The sequence below is a fragment of the Salminus brasiliensis genome, chromosome 8 (genome assembly GCF_030463535.1).
Source record: "Salminus brasiliensis chromosome 8, fSalBra1.hap2, whole genome shotgun sequence".
Lineage (NCBI taxonomy): Eukaryota > Metazoa > Chordata > Actinopteri > Characiformes > Bryconidae > Salminus > Salminus brasiliensis.
This window is the reverse complement of record NC_132885.1, coordinates 24,031,157-24,049,983: the sequence shown is the minus strand read 5'-3', so window position 1 is coordinate 24,049,983 and position 18,827 is coordinate 24,031,157. Positions and strand designations below refer to the sequence as shown.

The 18,827-nt window shown below is 42.4% G+C and overlaps 1 protein-coding gene across 2 annotated transcripts in view; it reads right to left on the bottom strand.

Annotated features, from left to right (window-relative positions):
• Positions 1–106: 106 nt before the first annotated feature.
• appb (amyloid beta (A4) precursor protein b) overlaps positions 107–18,827 on the bottom strand; it is a 35,746-nt gene continuing 17,025 nt past the window's right edge. Inside the window, exons 6-17 of one of the 2 annotated variants that reach the window (XM_072686159.1) lie at positions 18,444–18,721; positions 16,662–16,832; positions 11,986–12,119; positions 8,871–8,945; positions 8,428–8,586; positions 8,156–8,284; positions 7,946–8,045; positions 6,568–6,771; positions 6,241–6,294; positions 6,034–6,122; positions 2,519–2,665; positions 107–2,426 (exon numbers count right to left, since the gene is read on the bottom strand). In XM_072686159.1, coding sequence (XP_072542260.1) covers positions 2,325–2,426; positions 2,519–2,665; positions 6,034–6,122; positions 6,241–6,294; positions 6,568–6,771; positions 7,946–8,045; positions 8,156–8,284; positions 8,428–8,586; positions 8,871–8,945; positions 11,986–12,119; positions 16,662–16,832; positions 18,444–18,721 — 1,642 coding nt within the window. In that variant the 3' untranslated portion in view covers positions 107–2,324. The remainder of the gene's footprint in view (positions 2,427–2,518; positions 2,666–6,033; positions 6,123–6,240; positions 6,295–6,567; positions 6,772–7,945; positions 8,046–8,155; positions 8,285–8,427; positions 8,587–8,870; positions 8,946–11,985; positions 12,120–16,661; positions 16,833–18,443; positions 18,722–18,827) is intronic. The other variant, XM_072686160.1, reaches the window with a different exon arrangement.

The following is an 18,827-nucleotide window of genomic DNA, read 5'->3' as shown; positions in this document are numbered from 1 at the left end:
ATTGAATGGATGTTTCTAGAGGCAGCACACACACACACACACACACACACACACACACACACACACACACACTTTGTATTTGAAAACATCACAAAATCCACATGACTGTATGTACATTCAAAACTTTATTAATGGGATACAGTGTAGAAAGCCTTTCCCCCAGTCTAAGCCAATGACCTGGACAGATACATACAGGGAAAAATACATAGAACGGAGAGAGACTAAGAAAGGTGGGGAGCCATCTCTTTCCTTACTGCACCGTACTGACCACAGACACTTATCTCTGAGTATTCTGGCATATCCAACACCTGATTTAAGCGCTTCTGTTAATGAACGAAGGGAATGAGTGGAGCGTCTTTGCTGTGGAATTCCACACCGTTTGTGTTACATTCACTTCAATTGAAGAACCTACGTCTGCTTGACCATCTTTAACATTTACGCCTTCGCTTTAACATTCTCCTTTCACTCTGCTCTGGGAGAGAGCCTGAAAGGTAGTGTATGGGACTAGTGAGACGACTAAGCATATGCTAGGTACTGGGAACAGAAAGGCAGGACTGTGGGAAAGTGTATGTTAATGATAGAGTTTCGATATGAAGCTGCGTGGTAGATTTTCAGAGTAACTCAATCAACGTCCTATAGTGCTTGTAGCGCTCCGACACTCTTCCAGATTCAGATCTAGAAAGCAATAATCCTCCCCAGGCCTTCTAACCACCTGGAGCACTCTGCTGCTTGTTTGCACCAACCACAAAGAACCATGTGCAAGTGTGAAGGACCTCACCTGATGTGAAGGTTCTTCACACTCGCGCATCTCTAATACAAACATGGTTTCTCCAAGGCATCACTAGAACCATTTCAAGCCCCTTTATTTATTTATTAAGTGTAGAGCTGTCCTGGGAAGGATATCTTTTTTCCTGAACCTTAATTTGACATCTCTGCTACAAGGAGAGATTAAACGAGTGAAGGATAACTGGAGGAAAGAGGAGAAAAGGTGCAGAACTTCAGTCCCATTTGTGTTTGTGAATATCACAGACACATCGGAAAGTAAATGGGAAAGTGGAATTCTAACCATCGATCCAAAATGGTGGATATTTAAGCAGTAAAATTCCACTGTTTTCCTTCTCTTGGGAACGCCCGACACGGAATGAAAGTGAAACAGGGCCAGTGGGAGAGGGCCCTAGAAAAAGACGAAATACAGAGTGCATAGAATGTCAACAAAACACATGGGCTTATATTACACTTCATTATCATATTACATACAGCTTCTCAGCCCCATGCAGCTGTGTTGTAAGTGTGTGTGTGTGTGTGTGTGTGTGTGTGTGTGTGCATGTGTGTGAATGCATGTTGTGGCGTAGTCTAAAAGAGAGGAAAAAAAAAAGCACTAACTTCATTTAAAGCATGTCTTTAGTGACAACAAAGCTTCAGAACTGATCTTGGAACTCTTTTCTATGCTTTAAAATTACATGATCACGAGAAAACACTAAAAATGTACAATCCTGCTAGAATTTCTACATCAGAGAGGTGGACGCCCACACATGGACCTGAAACCTCTCCGTCGTAACTGCCATGCACTAAATAGGTACAGCTATTTTCTGCCTTATTTCAATACATTATTACACACAAAATAAAAAAAACCCCAAACATTCATTTTTCATTATCTCCTTAAGTTTTTTTTTATATATATTTATATATATTTATATATGTATTTTTGGAATTTTTAAAAAATATTTTCCTGGAAAAACAGACCTGCAAGGACAGATTGGTCCTGAAATGGAAAAAAAGCTCAATGATGAGTACATTATTCTGCTTCTAGCCATCTTTAGAGGTTGGAGTCTGTCGGACTCAAGCCCAGCACAGCTGTCGTCTGAATGCCTGGGACAAAGACATGATACAGGGGAGAAGACATCGAGGGAGGAGGAAGAAGGAAGCATGAGCAGGGCTAGAGGAGAGGGGACACGTGGGTGACCGGGAAAGGAAGAGAGATGAGTCACAGACTGAGAGAAAAGACAGACAAGAGTTTGGCCATAAGGTACTGCCAGGACCTTGACAAGACTGGGCGGTGCCCAGATGGACAGACAGACAGATGGACACACTGCTGGATGAGGGACAACGACGCATTGTTTTGTTTTCTGTGCAAAACAAAGTGAACGCTCATCTGTGACTAGATGAAATGGTCAGGTGGCAGAAGCCGCTCTCATCTCCATGGCAACAGAGCTCCCCGTTAGTGCGGATGAAGGGTGAGCTTGTGTTCTCTGTCCTGATGTAGTGTGGTGAATGAGGCGGGTGGAGGGAAGGGGGGGGGGGGGTGCGGTGAGAAGAGATGCTCTTTAGTTCTGCATCTGTTCAAAGAACTTGTAGGTGGGGTTCTCATAGCCGTTCTGCTGCATCTTACTGAGGTGACGTTCTTCAGGGGTCACTGCGGCATCGACCTGAACACAGAAAGGCCACGACATTACATCACATTACGCTTCACACGACTGCGCTGCCACAACATGCAAAACAGAAGCCTCAACGCACACACCTCTATGACTCCATGGTGGATGGAGGTGTACTGCTTCTTCCTCAGCATTATGAGGGTGATGACAATGACAGTCGCTATGACGACACCACCCACCATTAGGCCAATGATAGCTCCCTTATTGGAGCCCACGTCGTCGGCGAAAAACACCTAAACAGATGAAATGTCTGTCAATCAGTCATTCAGCCTTTTAGAGCTGGTAAATGATTCACATATTTAACTGCTTCTGTTTTATTGAAAACTGACATTTTTTCATTCCACTATAACTATGTGAGTGGAATGAATAGGCAGAGTTACTTCTATTGTCAGTAATTCTACATTATAAACATCGTTTTCCACATCTGAGATCAATACTTCTAAATTGTTCCAGTAGTTTCAGCATCTTCCAAACTGATGACTATATATTAAATACATATTCACATATACAGAGCAGTGAGAAGTGGTAAACACATCCTCTGGAGCTGATCAAACACAGAACGCATTACTTTCAGCAATTCCAAATGCACAGTTACTGTGTCATTCATTAAAAGAAAAAAAATCCATATCATCAGTATGGCCTGTGCAAAAGACTGGACCACCATAGCTACGGCTCAGATGTGTTTTGACAAGGTCTTAGACCTCGATTACCAAACCAGCCCTGAGGCCTGGAACTGTCATCTGAATTAAATGCCCAAGCGTTATAAATTCTCGGACTCTTCAACACTCATCAACTATGGCCTCCTCTAAGCAACTGTCTAAAGATCTAAAAAAACAAAAGTAATAGATGCAGAGGAAGACTATAAGAAGATAATGCACCGTTTTCAGCTAGTGAATTCTACAGTGCAGAATTTTATTAGAAATCGGACGTTCAAGAGACCTGCAGAGGGCAAGCTGAGATCTGGAAGACCAGAGAATTGCTTGTATGCTGGAAAGACAGGCAAATTAAAACCCCCATATGACTGCCAAGAACCTGCATGACATTTTAGCTGAGTCAAGATGGTGGTGTACGGTTGGCATTGGCAATACTGCACAGGTGAAGGGAAGGATGGATTCAAGAAAATAACAGCAAATCCTGAATGCAAATGACAACCCGTTGGCTGGGAATGAGAACAGGATGGCGTCCAAAACAGGATTGTGATCCAAAATATACCTCAGAAATTACTGATAAACCTTAAACAAGCTGTGTAGCAAGATGATCCAACATAGAAAATAGTTCAAGAAAACTATTAACTAAAACTACAAGAAATGAAAGACTTGTTGCTGCAAACAGAGAAACTGTGCATTCGGATTTTCTAAAAATATGAAGGTTGGTCTACACAGGCTCTTTACCACTTTTCAATAAAAAAGTCATTTGGCCAAGTGTGCCCAAAATTAAGCTTAAGACTATAATTTATAGAGCCAATGGTTCCAGCTCCCCCCCCTATCATTGTAGTCCCATTCATACAGCTGGTGGATTCTTGTTACTGTGAATGCTGTCGAGGGGAACAGCACGTTGAATCTGATGAAATCACTGTCCAGTGCAACTGTTACATTGTTATTATTGGTTTAGTCTGCAGCAGTAGTGTGTTCTGACTGTAAAAATGGTCATTTAGACATGACAGTGGCTGAAAATAGCTTTGGTTTTATTAAGACTGTCGTCACTTGAACTTGTGAACCGATTAAAGCTGGGTAACAGCATAAAGGCACAGTCAGTGAGTGGTGTGAGTGGATCTTTCATAACTTATTTCTGAAGCTTTCACTTCCGTTTTGATCTAGTGAAACTGTCATTTTGCCTTTATCATGAAATAAAGAAATAATCTGCTCATTTTACAGTGGGGAAAAAAGTATTTAGTCAGTCACCAATTGTGCAAGTTCTCCGACTTAAAAAAATGAGAGAGGCCTGTAATTGACATCATAGGTAGACCTCAACTATGAGAGACAAAATGAGAAAAAAATTCTGAAAATCACACTGTCTGATTTTTAAAGAATTTATTTGCAAATAATGGTGGAAAATAAGTATTTGGTCAAGCAAGATTTCTGGCTGCCACAGACCTGTAACTTCTTCTTTAAGAGGCTTCTCTGTCCTCCACTCATTACCTGTATTAATGGCACCTGTTTGAACTCGTTAACAGTATAAAAGACACCTGCCCACAACCTCAAACAGTCACACTCCAAACTCCACTATGGTGAAGACCAAAGAGCTGTCGAAGGACACCAGAAACAAAATTGTAGACCTGCACCAGGCTGGAAAGACTGAATCTGCAATAGGCAGCAGCTTGGTGTGAAGAAATCTACTGTGGGAGCAATAATCAGAAAATGGGAGACCTACAAGACCACTGCTAATCTCCCTCGATCAGGGGCTCCATGCAAGATCTCAGCCCGTGGGGTCAAAATGATCACAAGAAGGGTGAGCAAAAATCCCAGAACCACACTGGGGGACCTAGTGAATGCCCTGCAGAAAGCTGGGACCAACGTTACAAAGGCTACCGTCAGTAACACACTACGCCGCCAGGGACTCAGATCTTGCAGTGCCAGACGTGTTCCCCTGCTTAAGCCAGTACATATCCGGGCGCGTCTGAAGTTTGCTAGAGAGCATTTGGATGTTCCAGAAGAGTATTGGGAGAATGTCTTATGGTCAGATGAAACCAAAGTAGAACAGTTTGGTACAAACACAACTCGTTGTGTTTGGAGGAGAGTGAAGCAGTGATGCTGAGTTGCATCCAAAGAACACCAGACCAACTGTGAAGCATGGGGGTGGCAACATCATGCTTTGGGGCTGTTTCTCTGCAAAGGGACTAGGATGATTGGTCCGTGTACATGAAAGAATGAATGGGGCCATGTATTGTGAGATTTTGAGTGCAAACCTCCTTCCATCAGCAAGGGCATTGAAGATGAAATGTGGCTGGGTCTTTCAGCATGACAATGATCCCAAGCACACTGCCAGGGCAACAAAGGAGTGGCTTCGTAAGAAGCATTTCAAGGTCCTGGAGTGGCCTAGCCAGTCTCCAGATCTCAACCTCATAGAAAACCTTTGGAGGGAGTTGAAAGTCCGTGTTGCCCGCCAACAGCCCCAAAACATTGCTGCTCTAGAGGAGATCTGCATGGAGGAATGGGCCAACATACCAGCAACGGTGTGTGCCAACCTTACAGAAAACGTTTGACCTCTGTTATTGCCAACAAAGGAAATATAACAAAGTATTGAGATGAACTTTTGTTATTGACCAAATACTTATTTTCCACCATTATTTGCAAATAAATTCTTTAAAAATCAGACAATGTGATTTTCTGATTTTTTTTTTTCTCATTTTCTCTCATAGTTGATGATCTACCTATGATGTCAATTACAGGCCTCTCTCATCTTTTTAAGAGGGAGAACTTGCACAATTGGTGACTGACTAAATACTTTTTTTCCCCCACTGTATGTGAAAGTATCTTAATATACTATTTTTACAACATTACTATATTCAGAAATACTACATTTATTGACTAACTTTGTTTTCACTTGCCAAGATATTATCTGTGCATTTACTATGAAAAGTCTGGAAGGTGTGTGTTTGTACCAGTTTCTGGTGTACTTCATATCCAGCACTGTGCCTCTCCTCAGTGTCCATTCTCACCTCTGGCATCTCTTCTGGTTTCAGCCCAGACACTATCAACACACAAACAAACACACACTGATGAGGAATTTAAGAGCAAGAGAAAGAGGTATGGCTTTTAGAGGAACATTAAATCAATAAATCAAATGGCGTTAAAAAATAGGTCCTCACCAGGTCGTGTGGGCAGTCCCCTGTCTGGAGCTGGACGAGCATCTACAGGTTCAACTGAGAGTACCAAAATAAACACACAATAAGCTCATTATACTACATGTTTCTACACAAACCTGAGCTTGTATCCAGTTGGTTCATCCTCTGCTGTGTCTGGTCTAGTGATTTACTAGAAGCTGCAGAGACACTGTGTGTAACCATAATGATGTGGCTGGCTGCTATGGAGGCTGTTTTGCTGGCTCTCTGTGTGGGTGTAATGTGAAGCGTTGTAATTCTTGCTGTGGTTATGTAGCTGGCTTCACTGTGGCTAGGCTGCTGTATGATGGGTACCGTGGTTGTCAGTGTTGGCCTGATTGAAGCTTTCTGGGTGGATGAAGCCCAGGCCGTCCTCCTCCGGAGGCAGTGCGTCGAGAGGGGTGGTGCTGTCCGGCAGGTCTGGCATTAGGGCATCATTACCGTAACTCACTCTCATATCTGTCTGCAGGGAGGACAGCTGCTGTGTGGCCTCTGCCTGGACTCGCTGCATCAGCACCACTAGAGGGTGGAAAAAAGAAACGAGAGAGAGATCGAAAGACCTAGCATCAGAATATGCAGAATACAATTATCCTATCTGTGTGAGACTCGGTTAAGGCAACTGAAATTGAACTAATCTGTTTTTTTTTGCCACATAAAGAAAATAATCAACCAAGTAAATCAGTTAGATAAGCATTGCCTAGAATCCTTGCAAAGAACTGATGCCCACAAAGCAAAAGAATGCTATTAGAAGATAGCAAAGCATTTTCATGTAGCCATTTCCTTAATTCACAAAGTAAAGACAGTTAACAGGAACAGTGAAGGTCAAGTTGAGGTCTGGAAGACCAAGAGGACTGAGGCAACTGCTCATAGGATGGCTAGAAAGACTAATCAACCCTAATTTGATTGTAGAAGACCTTCAGGAAGATTTATCAGACCCTCGAGTGGCGGTGCACTGTTCTACTGTGTAGCGACACCTGCACAAATATGACCTTCATGGAAGGATCATCAGAAGAAAACCCTTCCTGCATCCTTACCACCACAAAATTCAGCCTCATCTGTTGCCAAAAGAAGCCTGATGCATTTTGCAAACAAGGCCTAAGGGCTGATTACGTTCAAATTCACAAATAAGGATGCAGAAGTTCATGAAAACAATGCCTCTTCCAACTGTTTGGTTTTGTGTTACAGCCAGTGACATGGGAGCATTTCAATAGTAGTAAGAAAACTAGATTCAATTACATTTACACACATAACCTCCACCATACACCATCTGTAAAAAAAAAAAAAAAAAAAAAGCTGGGAAAAACGATAAGAGGATGACTTCTACAGCAGGATAGTGATCCTAAGTAAATCTTTAAGCCCACAAAGAACTATTTAAAAAGGGCAAACTGTTTTGTCCATGGCTTTAATAGTCTATCGACCTAAACATAATAGAAAATCTGTGGACAGACTTCATAAAAAGCAGCGCCTACAAGGTGGCCCAAGAGTCTTACAAATTGAGAAAAAGGGGAAATCCCCAAACTCTGGGTACTACAAGCTGGCTACAAAAGTGTTTACAAGCTGTGATACTTGCCAAATAGGGTGTTACTAAGTACTGACTATGCAGGATGCCACCATACACTGTAAGTCTCACAGATAATACCAGCCTTGTTCCTAAAAGAGTGAACAGAAAGATGAAACTAACTATGGCACTCACCAACTTGGTCTTGGATTTCATTGGCCACTCGGGGGACCTTGTAGAGGTAGCCTAGACTTTCATTCAGGCGCTCCTCAATCACCCGCAGGTGGGTCAGCATCTGTGGGCGGTTTAAAGTGTGTTAATCATACTCAAATAAGCATTCTCTAATACAATGCTGTCCTTAGCCTCTTCTGGCCTTGCTGTGTAACAGAAGACTGATGTGGATACCTGGGGCCGGATCTGAGCAGCTTTCTTGGGGTCCACCATGCGCACATGCTCAAAGTGTTTGAGGGTGTGTTGCCTGTCCTTCTGTTCAGCACGCACATACTTCTTGAACAGGCTGAGCACCTGACGAGGCTGCAGGACAGGAAGAGAGACAATTTACTGACAACCGAGTGGGTGAGAGAACTAACTAGCGCGTATGAATTAGAAGGCACTAATTCAGACTGCATTGACTTGATGTTTTCATGCATCCTTATGTGTTTTTGTTGCATTTGTACCCGGGGCTGGTCAGCCTGCAGGGCGGTTAAGTAGCTGTCCAGTGCCAGGCGGCGGCGGTCATTAAGAAGAGCCTCCACCCGAGCCATGTGAGTCTCCACCAGCTGCTGCCTCTCACTGGCGGCCTCCTGTTCCAGTGCTTCTACTTTCTCCTGGAAATGCTGCTCACACACACAAGCCACAGAGCTCACATTAACACCTAATGCCTTTATATTGATCAACCAGACCAGCCAGCACCAGCTGCATTAATATTAAGCGAAAGTGCTAAACCTCAGATAAACCTGTCCCACGGTCCGGATTAACTGCCTTTACATAAAAAACATCTCAGCCGCAACACCAGCAGTAAACCCTCTGTGGTCCCATTAACAAGACGCTGAATGAAGTAAGCATTCATAAATAAATCAGTCAATAAGAAGTGCAACATTAATATTGCAGGCGTGGTTACCTGAATAACAGCCTTTTTATCAGCACGAGGAAGGCTCTTGGCCTGCCTCTCTGCCTCCTCCCATTCTCTCATCACCTAAAACATTAAGAGAAAAAGAGGACTTCTTTATTTTGATACCAGAAACATTATCTTTGATTACAGCAATCTTTAGTAACAGATGGCTGGAGTTCAACACAAGTATGAGATTCCCAGCTATTGCTACCAATTTCTACCTTATATCAGGTATTAAATCAGCGAGTTTGCTGTTACTCGAGTAGGGGTGTAACCCATACAATTGTAACTATGCACAATAGTAGGTTCACAATTTCATATTTCTAAAATAGTTCATGTTCATGTGCTGCATAATGTACTCTTGAGACTAGAGCAGGAGGAAAGAGGGGTGTTGTGTTACCAATGCAGTTACATTAGCATCATAATTAATAGAACAAATTACTCTAAATCAAACAAAATCATCCCTGAGTTTAAATGTTCTGATGTATCACTGATGTTTTAGCATCTGTACATCTAACAAAAGGTCCATAGACCTGTTAAAGGTTACAGGTTAAATATGTAGGTGTATTGCTCATGAAGTTGGGCAAAAACAATTTTGTCACATGAGAGCTAACACTGCTGCACACTGAACTGGCATCATAAGATTAAGAACCACTGGGAACCAGTGAGCTCTCAAGTGGCACAGCCATCCAAGCATTGACCCTAGCCTTGGGAGATCAACAATTCAATCCCTGCTGATTCCCAGAGAGCGTCCCCCCTAGGGCATAACTGATGCTGGCCAGTGTGTGTGCGTCTGTTAGCTGATAAACTGGTAGCTTTTGTTCCACTCCAAGTCAGAATCAGCTGTCCAATGTTGTTGCATTAGCAGCAGTTCATGTGGTCGTCTGGCTTAATGTGTCTCAAAGGAAGCATATGCTATCCTTCGCCCTTCCAGTCCTGGTAAGATCATGTGATAGGGTAGGTCATACAGTGCATCCGGAAAGTATTCACAGCGCTTCACTTTTTCCACATTTTGTTAGGTTACAGCCTTATTCCAAATTGTATTAAATTAATCTCTTTCCTCAAAATTCTACACAAAATACCCCATTATGACCATGTGAAAAAAGTTTTCTTGAGAGTTCTGAAAATTTATTAAAAATAAAAAACTAAGAAATCACATTTACGTAAGTATTCACAGCCTTCGCCATGAAGCTCAAAATTGAGCTCAGGTGCATCCTGTTTCCACTGATCATCCTTGAGATGTTTCTACAGCTTAAATGGAGTCCCCCTGTGGTAAATCCAGTTGATTGGACATGATTTGGAAAGGCACACACCTGTCTATATAAGGTCCCACAGTTGACTGCATGTCAGAGCGCAAACACCAAGCATGAAGTCAAAGGAATTGTCTGTAGACCTCCGAGACAAAATAGTCTCGAGGCACAAATCTGGGGAAGGATACAGAAAAATTTCTGCTGCTTTGAAGGTCCCAATGAGCACAGTGGCCTCCATCATCCGTAAATGGAAGAAGTTTGGAACCACCAGGACTCTTCCTAGAGCTGGCCGGCCATCTAAATTGAGCGATCGGGGGAGAAGGGCCTTGGTCAGGGAGGTGACCAAGAACCCGATGGTCACTCTGTCAGAGCTCCAGCGTTCCTCCGTGGAGAGAGGAGAACCTTGCAGAAGGACAACCATCTCTGCAGCAATCCACCAATCAGGCCTGTATGGCAGAGTGGCCAGGCGAAAGCCACTCCTTAGTAAAAGGCACAAGGCAGCCTGTCTGGAATTTGCCAAAAGGCACCTGAAGGACTCTCAGACCATGAGAAACAAAATTCTCTGGTCTGATGAGACAAAGATTGAACTCTTTGGTGTGAATGCCAGGCGTCATGTTTGGAGGAAACCAGGCACTGCTCATCACGAGGCCAATACCATCCCTACAGTCAAGCATGGTGGTGGCAGCATCATGCTATGGGGATGTTTTTCAGCAGCAGGAACTGCCAGACTAGTCAGGATAGAGGGAAAGATGAATGCAGCAATGTACAGAGACATCCTGGATGAAAACCTACTCCATAGCGCTCTTGACCTCAGACTGGGGCGACGGTTCATTTTTCAGCAGGACAACGATCCGAAGCACACAGCCAAGATCTCAAAGGAGTGGCTTCAGGACCACTCTGTGAATGTCCTGGAGTGGCCCAGCCAGAGCCCAGACTTGAATCCGATTGAACATCTCTGGAGAGATCTGAAAATGGCTGTGCACAGACGTCTCCCATCCAACCTGATGGAGCTTCAGAGGTACTGCAAAGAAGAATGGGCAAAACTGCCTAAAGAGAGGTGTGCCAAGCTTGTGGCATCATATTCAAAAAGACTTGAGGCTGTAGTTGCTGCCAAGGGTGGTTCTACAAAGTATTAAGCAAAGGCTGTGAATACTTATGTAAATATGATTTCTTTGTTTTTTAATTTTAATAAATTTTCAAAACTCTCAAGAAAACTTTTTTCACATGGTCATAATGGGGTATTTTGTGTAGAATTTTGAGGAAAGAGATTAATTTAATACAATTTGGAATAAGGCTGTAACCTAACAAAATGTGGAAAAAGTGAAGCGCTGTGAATACTTTCCGGATGCACTGTACCTTGTAGGTGAGAACTGTAAATGACTAAAACTGGGGGAGTTGCAGAGACAGCAGAATAGCATAGACAGTAGTAGAGTACGGTTTGAGCAGCTAGTGTTGTTATAGAATAGTGTTGGAGCAGTGTTGGAAGCAGTGTTGTAAGCACTTTTTAATCATTTGAAGGTGTAGGTATGTTGGTTTGCTGGTAGCATTATTTAGATTTTGACTCTTTGACTACATATTTCAGAGAATCCAGCGGCATTTGAGGGGAAAATTTCCACAAGACAAAACTTTTGATTACCAATTTTTGTCAACAGCATTAATCTCTGTTATAGAGAAATCCATCTTAGATTAAAAATTCCTGATATGGGCATGATGATGGCTACAGAATAACATCCAGATTTTAGAGCTCTAAACACCTTATTTGTATGTGGTAAGATCATCAAAATGAGCCTCTGAGGAACCATGAACATGTCCACAGAACCTGTTAATAAAAATATTCATAGAATCAGTTGGATTTAAACCGGGAAAGTGCTCACCTCGGACATCCTCTCCCTGTGTTTAGCCTCCAGACGTTCTTTGGCCTTCTGGAAGTGAGCGTGTTCATTAACGTCTCCTGGTGCCTCCAGGTAGCGGCCCACAGCGTCGGGAGGACTGGGGGCCATGGTAGGCACTACAGGGAGGTGACAGCGTGGAGAGGAAAAGCCCCAGAACACAGTGTTACCATCTTTATCCTCAGAGAGGACACACACAGACAATTCAATACAAATAAGCAGGAACTGCGAAAGGACAAAAGAGCTCAGGTTAGTACGTCATCACAAAAATCTAGTGGTTGTTCAGGAAAAGTTTCGGCAGATGAAAAGACAGTTGTGTAAAGCAGCAGACTTCATGACTGTTAGCAAAAGAAAGCGAGGTGACGAAAAGACAGCAACATTTTGACTTCAGGTTTGTCCTACTTTAGGTACTCCCGAGGTGCAGATCAGTCATACAGTGGTGGTGAAGAATAGGAAGAGTATGGCACTGAGCAGTAGGCCAGGGCAAAACCGATTTTACACAGAATATCAAAATAATACCATTCAGAAACAGAAAAAGTCAAATTCTCATGTTTGACTCTTTCTTTTCATAGTAGCTGGTTACATTTAAATGGTAAATGTTAAAGGTTTACATTTCTAATATAGTTTAACCATTGTGAGGCAGAATTGCTCATATTCTTATATATATAGGATAACTGTCTTGTTGCATAGCCCAACTACGCTACATCTTCAGCTTATGGACAAATGACATGACAGTCTCTTGAAAATACACTCGGGTCTGTAACCAGCTATGTAAAAGGAAGAGGACACTTATCTTTTCACACAGAGGGATTAGGTGTTGAATATCTTTTCTTAAAAATTACTAGGGTTGGAATCTCTAGGCACCTCTTGATTCCATTCGATGCAGAGAGCTGTGATACGATCATAAAACAATCATCAATGCATCCTGATACATCTTTTTTCTGTACAGGATTTTTACTTTTACTTGGTACGTTTAAGGCTAAGTATTTGTAATGAATTTATTTACTTCCAATATCTTTTTATTATTATTAATAAAACAAATGGAAGTGATGTGGCAAGTCAATGGAAATGTTCATTCTGGTGATCAACACTGAAAACAACGGGTCGACAACCAAATCCAAATCAGGGATCTGGTTGAGCAAGCGATTTCAAAGCATCCACCTCAATCAGAAAGGGCAAAGCAAATTACAAATTATATTGCAACTTTTACTGACAAGGATTTCCATCCGTAAAGAAGCCAAAGTGTTTATCTGTCTTACATCTCTATTATGTGTAAGCTATAGACTATCTGGCACTGCACTTCTACACTTCGAGTTCCACTTTTTGTGTTCAGTCAACATTACGTTATCAATTAACATTTAGAAAAAATTGAATTCTTGAATTCAGAATCGTCCACGTCCGCATCGCATTTTCCCAACTCTTAATAAATACATTAAAAGTCTATTACATTGTCTCTTTTATGGATTGTTAGGTTTTGGTATATTGGTATAAGATATATTGTCACTCAGTGTTCAAAAATGTTCAAATGCAGGGATTCAGAAGTGGGCAAACTAGGGCTGGGTGATATGGTAAAAACATTATCAATCGATATTAGACATTTTTCATAATACATAATATTTATCACAATACATGTAATCACAAACTAAACACTTTAGTAGCGACCTGATCCTCTCCCATACTGAATACAGTGTTTTTATTCACCATCTGCTGCTCTTCATCTAATTAAACCGGTGCAATATCCTAACACTAACAAAGAAAAGCTTAGAAAAGCATATTGTGTATCACGATAACTACATTTATGACGATGCAATAAAATATCGTCATATTGCCCAGCTGAAGGGCAAACCCATTTTTTCATGGCTCTGTTAGGGCAGCAATGGTAAAACTTGAAAACAATTGAGCCGAATCAATGCAAAAACGCTCGACATCACTGGTCAAGACCGTTGACACTGCAAAGATCACGTCATCAAATCGCCCGAGCCTACAGTGGACTGTGCCCTGTGGTGAATCAGCTTGTGTGTGATGGGAGTGACAGCGGGAGACAGCTGCTGCGCTCGGAGTGACTGAAGGAACAGCTTAGCGTCAGTCTCTCACAGCTTTGTGCTTAACCATGCAAAAACCACTGAGCTGCGGGTCACTGCCACAGACCAGTCAGACCGGCTTTCCATCCCCTGCAGCGGCAAACCAAGTGAGAAAAACATGGCATTTGAGCACAGACTCAGTGCAGACAGCTAACAGAAGGTTACACAGGACACAGACTCAGTTATCACACACACGCAGAATTAGACAACAGCAGGACAGGAAGACTGGACAGAGTTAGTCTGAAAGTACTTGTGTGAAGTGCTTACTCACACTGTCTGAAACACCAGGGCCTGACTGATATATCATCTAGGCAGTATTGAGGTTCCACTAATTCAACTGGCATCAGCAGAAATCTTGCTGATACTGTGTGCTTAAATGTTATCTAGAAAAACGCTGTTCAAGAACGATATGGTGTTTTGAAGACTACTCGAGAGACACTGTCAGATGCTACGCTACAGTGTTCATCATTTGAATCATTTTCCACATTTTGGTAGAAGTTACATTCTAACATCTCAATAAATGTTTTAAAAAGAATGAGAATTTATGAATTGTTGTAATAATCTTAATCCAATATTTCTGTCATGCTCTCTACCTCAATTTTGGTATAAGGTTATTTATGATGTTCGACAGCTTTCTCCGCTGTTTCAGGATCATCTACAGATCTGTCAATCGTTCTGTATTTTGTAGAAACCAACGAAGCTGAAGAGTAATAGCATCGTATAACAATTACTTTAATCATACTCTGCTGGGGGCGTGTACAGGTACTCTTGAACTCCGTCAACCAAAATCAGAAGTACGGAATCTACTATTCAGATATCCATCCATTTCAGCGCTGAAGGATTTGACTGTGGTATGTAATGGGTTTGCTCCAGCTTTTTTCCAGCTGACTCAGCGATTTTCATGCCAGATCTCTTCTGTTCCGAGAGACGGAAAAGCACATTCAGTACGCATGGCAGCTCACAGAGACGGGAAAGAGCTGCGTGAAGGGTTGCCAAGGACCAATCGCTATTTTGTTGTTTGCTCCTCCTTTTGTAAATGAGCACATACTCATTCGGTTTATCCTAAGGACTGCAGGATAGAAGTGAAGCAACAAGATGTAAAGAACTGATAACGGCCTGAGCCTCGGCAGCATGTAAATACGACGTGATGATGTATCCGATATGCCAATTTAAGTACTGCCCTAATTAAGTGAAATTTAGCTAAATTGTTTAAGTAGGCATTTGTTTCTTTCTTCTGGAAGAAAAGCGGCCATCACTGGTTTGCTCATATTTGGGTTAAGTATGTATATTAAACTGAACGATAGGTGATGTTGCCAAAGAAGCAAGAAGAACCTGATTGAGATTAATCTAACTGATGTTAACGGGGCATTAGCTAACTATTCGAGAAGATGTTAGCTGGATATTAACTGCTCTAGCTGACGTTAGCTGGATGTTTACTGCTCTAGCTGATGTTCACTGGATATTAACTGCTCTAACTGATGTTCGCTGGATGTTTACTGCTCTAGCTGATGTTCACTGGATGTTTACTGCTCTAGCTGATGTTCGCTGGATGTTTACTGCTCTAGCTGATGTTCGCTGGATGTTTACTGCTCTAGCTCACCATAGCTGGATATTAACTGCTCTAACTGACGTTCGCTGGATGTTTACTGCTCTAGCTGACCTTTGCTGGATATAACCTGCTCTAGCTGACGTTAGCTGGATGTTAACTGCTCTAGCTGATGTTCGCTGGATGTTTACTGCTCTAGCTGACGTTCGCTGGATATTACCTGCTCTAGCTGACCTTAGCTGGATGTTAACTGCTCTAGCTGACCTTAGCTGGACGTTAACTGCTCTAGCTGACCTTAGCTGGACGCTAACTGCTCTAGCTGACCGCACCTGGATATTAACTGCTCTAGCTGACCTAAGCTGGATATTAACTACTCTAGCTGACCTAAGCTGGATATTAACTACTCTAGCTGACCTAAGCTGGATGTTTACTGCTCTAGTTGACGTTAGCTGGATATGATGATGATCTGATGATTATCTGTTTGTTAGCTGTTTGAAGTACTAAACTGACAAAATTAGTCAGGACTGAACATTACAAGCATTCAAATTATGGTGCATCTGAAATGATGGTATAAAATTGATAAAACCTTTAAAAATTGATAAAAACCTTTAATATCATTAATATTAATGGTTGGAAATTTTATCTCCTTAAAATCTGTATCAGTAGCAAAATGTTCAGTCAGGCCCTACACAAGTTATTTAGCAAGGATGCTCTCTTACACACACACACACACACACACACACACACACACACACACACATATATACTTCAAAATAGGTCACATTTTTCAATCCACAGAGAAAAAGATCATTTGGGCAACATTCCAGCTGGAGTGAGTGTTAAGAGTTACAGTGTCTTCAAACGGCCACCTCGCAGAGACCTGTAATCCATGCACACTAATGCAGCCAGCCATCTGCTGAGGGCTTGACAGTGCAGCAGAGACGGTGAGCGAGAGAGACAGAGATACAGCGTGGGTTAACAGAGACATCCTCTGTTTTCTACAAGGCGTAGGTGGTCTCGTTCTATGAACTTACACACACTGCTGCTGCACACAGCCATGCAGTATTCCTCCGACTCAAAGTTATTGCGGTTGCCCCCGCAACCCCCGAAGGTGAAGGGGGCACAACGGCCCGTCTCCGCCACAAAGTACCAGCGGGACAGTGTGGCCCGACATGGGCCCCTCCGAGCTGGGGCCCAGCACACGGCTGACGGGAAGAGACATTCGGCATACATAAATCACACACTTGCATAGAAATTCACAAACACTCAGCATTCAAAAGCATAATCCTACAGGTGCAAAAACCGTTGTAGTAAATGGAGGCATATAGCCACTTATTAGCAGCACACACACTAACTGCCTTACTAAATACTTGCACACTTGCCTCAAAGTGTGTCGACAAGGCTGCCAACTTTTGGTAATGTGCTCATGCTTTAGCTATATGCTCCTGCACAGATGTACTATTACCTGTTAAAAAAATACACTGGTGCTCAATCTGATGAAGTAATTTTGATTCGGTTTATCTTTTTTTAGTTCTGTATCGTCAATGACGTCAAGTCATTTCTCAAACTAATTAGAATTGGAGCAGTGCCTCCTTAACCACAGCCTCATCCCTCACAAATCTGGCTGAATACCAGTGAGCAAGCGAGCTAGCATTTTAAAAAATCATAACTTTTTATATATTAAACATTTCACAGTTTCAAATATCAACTTCTGCTGGAAAATAAAAGCTTTAAAGCTTTTGTTGCCATAGGGTTGTTTACGCTGCCTTGACTAAACCACTGTCAAACATCATGTGATCTGTTTGAGGCAGAAGACAGTGCTTTTCTAGTTTTTTTTTTAAATCAGATTTTTCACCCATTTTATCCCCAATCTGGACAGCCAATTCCCCAACCCGTACATACTCTCTTCCCCATCGCACCAGGGAGGCCGGACAAACACAACCCCCCCTCGGGTGCGCAGTCAAGCCTATGCAACATCACTGGGCAACCAATGCGCCTAGAGGGAAGTGCCGCATACCCGGCATCCACAAACCACTTTGCAGACGCCAGTGATGGCCTGCACCACAGTCAAGCGACGTGGGGGGACAGCATCATCTACCCACCCTGGAAAGAGCAAGGCCAATTGTGCTCTCTCTGGGCCTTGGCTGCTGATGGCTAGCAGCATGACGGGGATTCGAACCAGAAATCCTCTGATCATAGTGACAGTGCCTTAGTCCGCTGGACCACTCACCACGCACGGACTGATAAATGAATAAATATTAAGGTTCATTTTGATATGTGCAATTGATTTGACATCATATGCAATCTATAATAGACTTGCTTTTGCGTCACTAAAAATGGACACATAATGTAGGCTATAACATAGCTGTTACTACTTTTTTTTTTTTTTTTTACTTTGTCTAATATACACGGGGGGAAATATGGATAAAGGCTGTTTTCAGTGATCAGAGGCTAAATCCAAGACTGTGTTATTCTCTTGGGAGGTCATGAGATCAAGACTCCAGCTTAGGCGCAGCAATCCACAGACACACACACAACTAATATTCACTGCTCACAATGTTTTTGCTCACCATTATGCGCACGCACAATAACCCTCTCGAACACAATAACTTTGTTTAAGGTTATTTGAACAGCTGCTTGTTCTCTCCCCTAGAACATACATAAACAAAAAAGTCTGGAAAATAAAAAGACTGGCTCAAACAAAAACTGCACATCCATACCAAATATGCCCTCATTCAACTAAGACTGTCTAACCTGTTCTCCATATGCAAGTCTTGTGTGTTTGTGTGTGTGTAAATAATAAAAAAAAATCTTACCTCGCACAACCTCTTCTATAGACTCAGTAGTTGTCGTAGTGGTAGTCGTCATAGCAACATTCGAGGCTTGTTCACTGGTGTCGCGTTCATTTGTGGCATCTTCATCCTCGTCATCCTCCTCATTAGCATCTTCCACACCATCACCATCCTCATCGTTATCCCAAGCCTCTTCATCATCATCATCATCATCATCATCATCTACGTCTTCGTCATCCTCTGTGGTGGCAAGCTCCTGCTCCTGCTCCTGCTCCTGCTCCTGAGGTTCTGAAGGGGCTTGCCTGGGCAGGCAGAAAGAAAAGCGGCTTCACACAGTGACTGAGATTCCTCAGGGTAATATAATAAAATCTGTGAATCTCAAAACCTGTGTTTTCAGAGCTTTAGTGT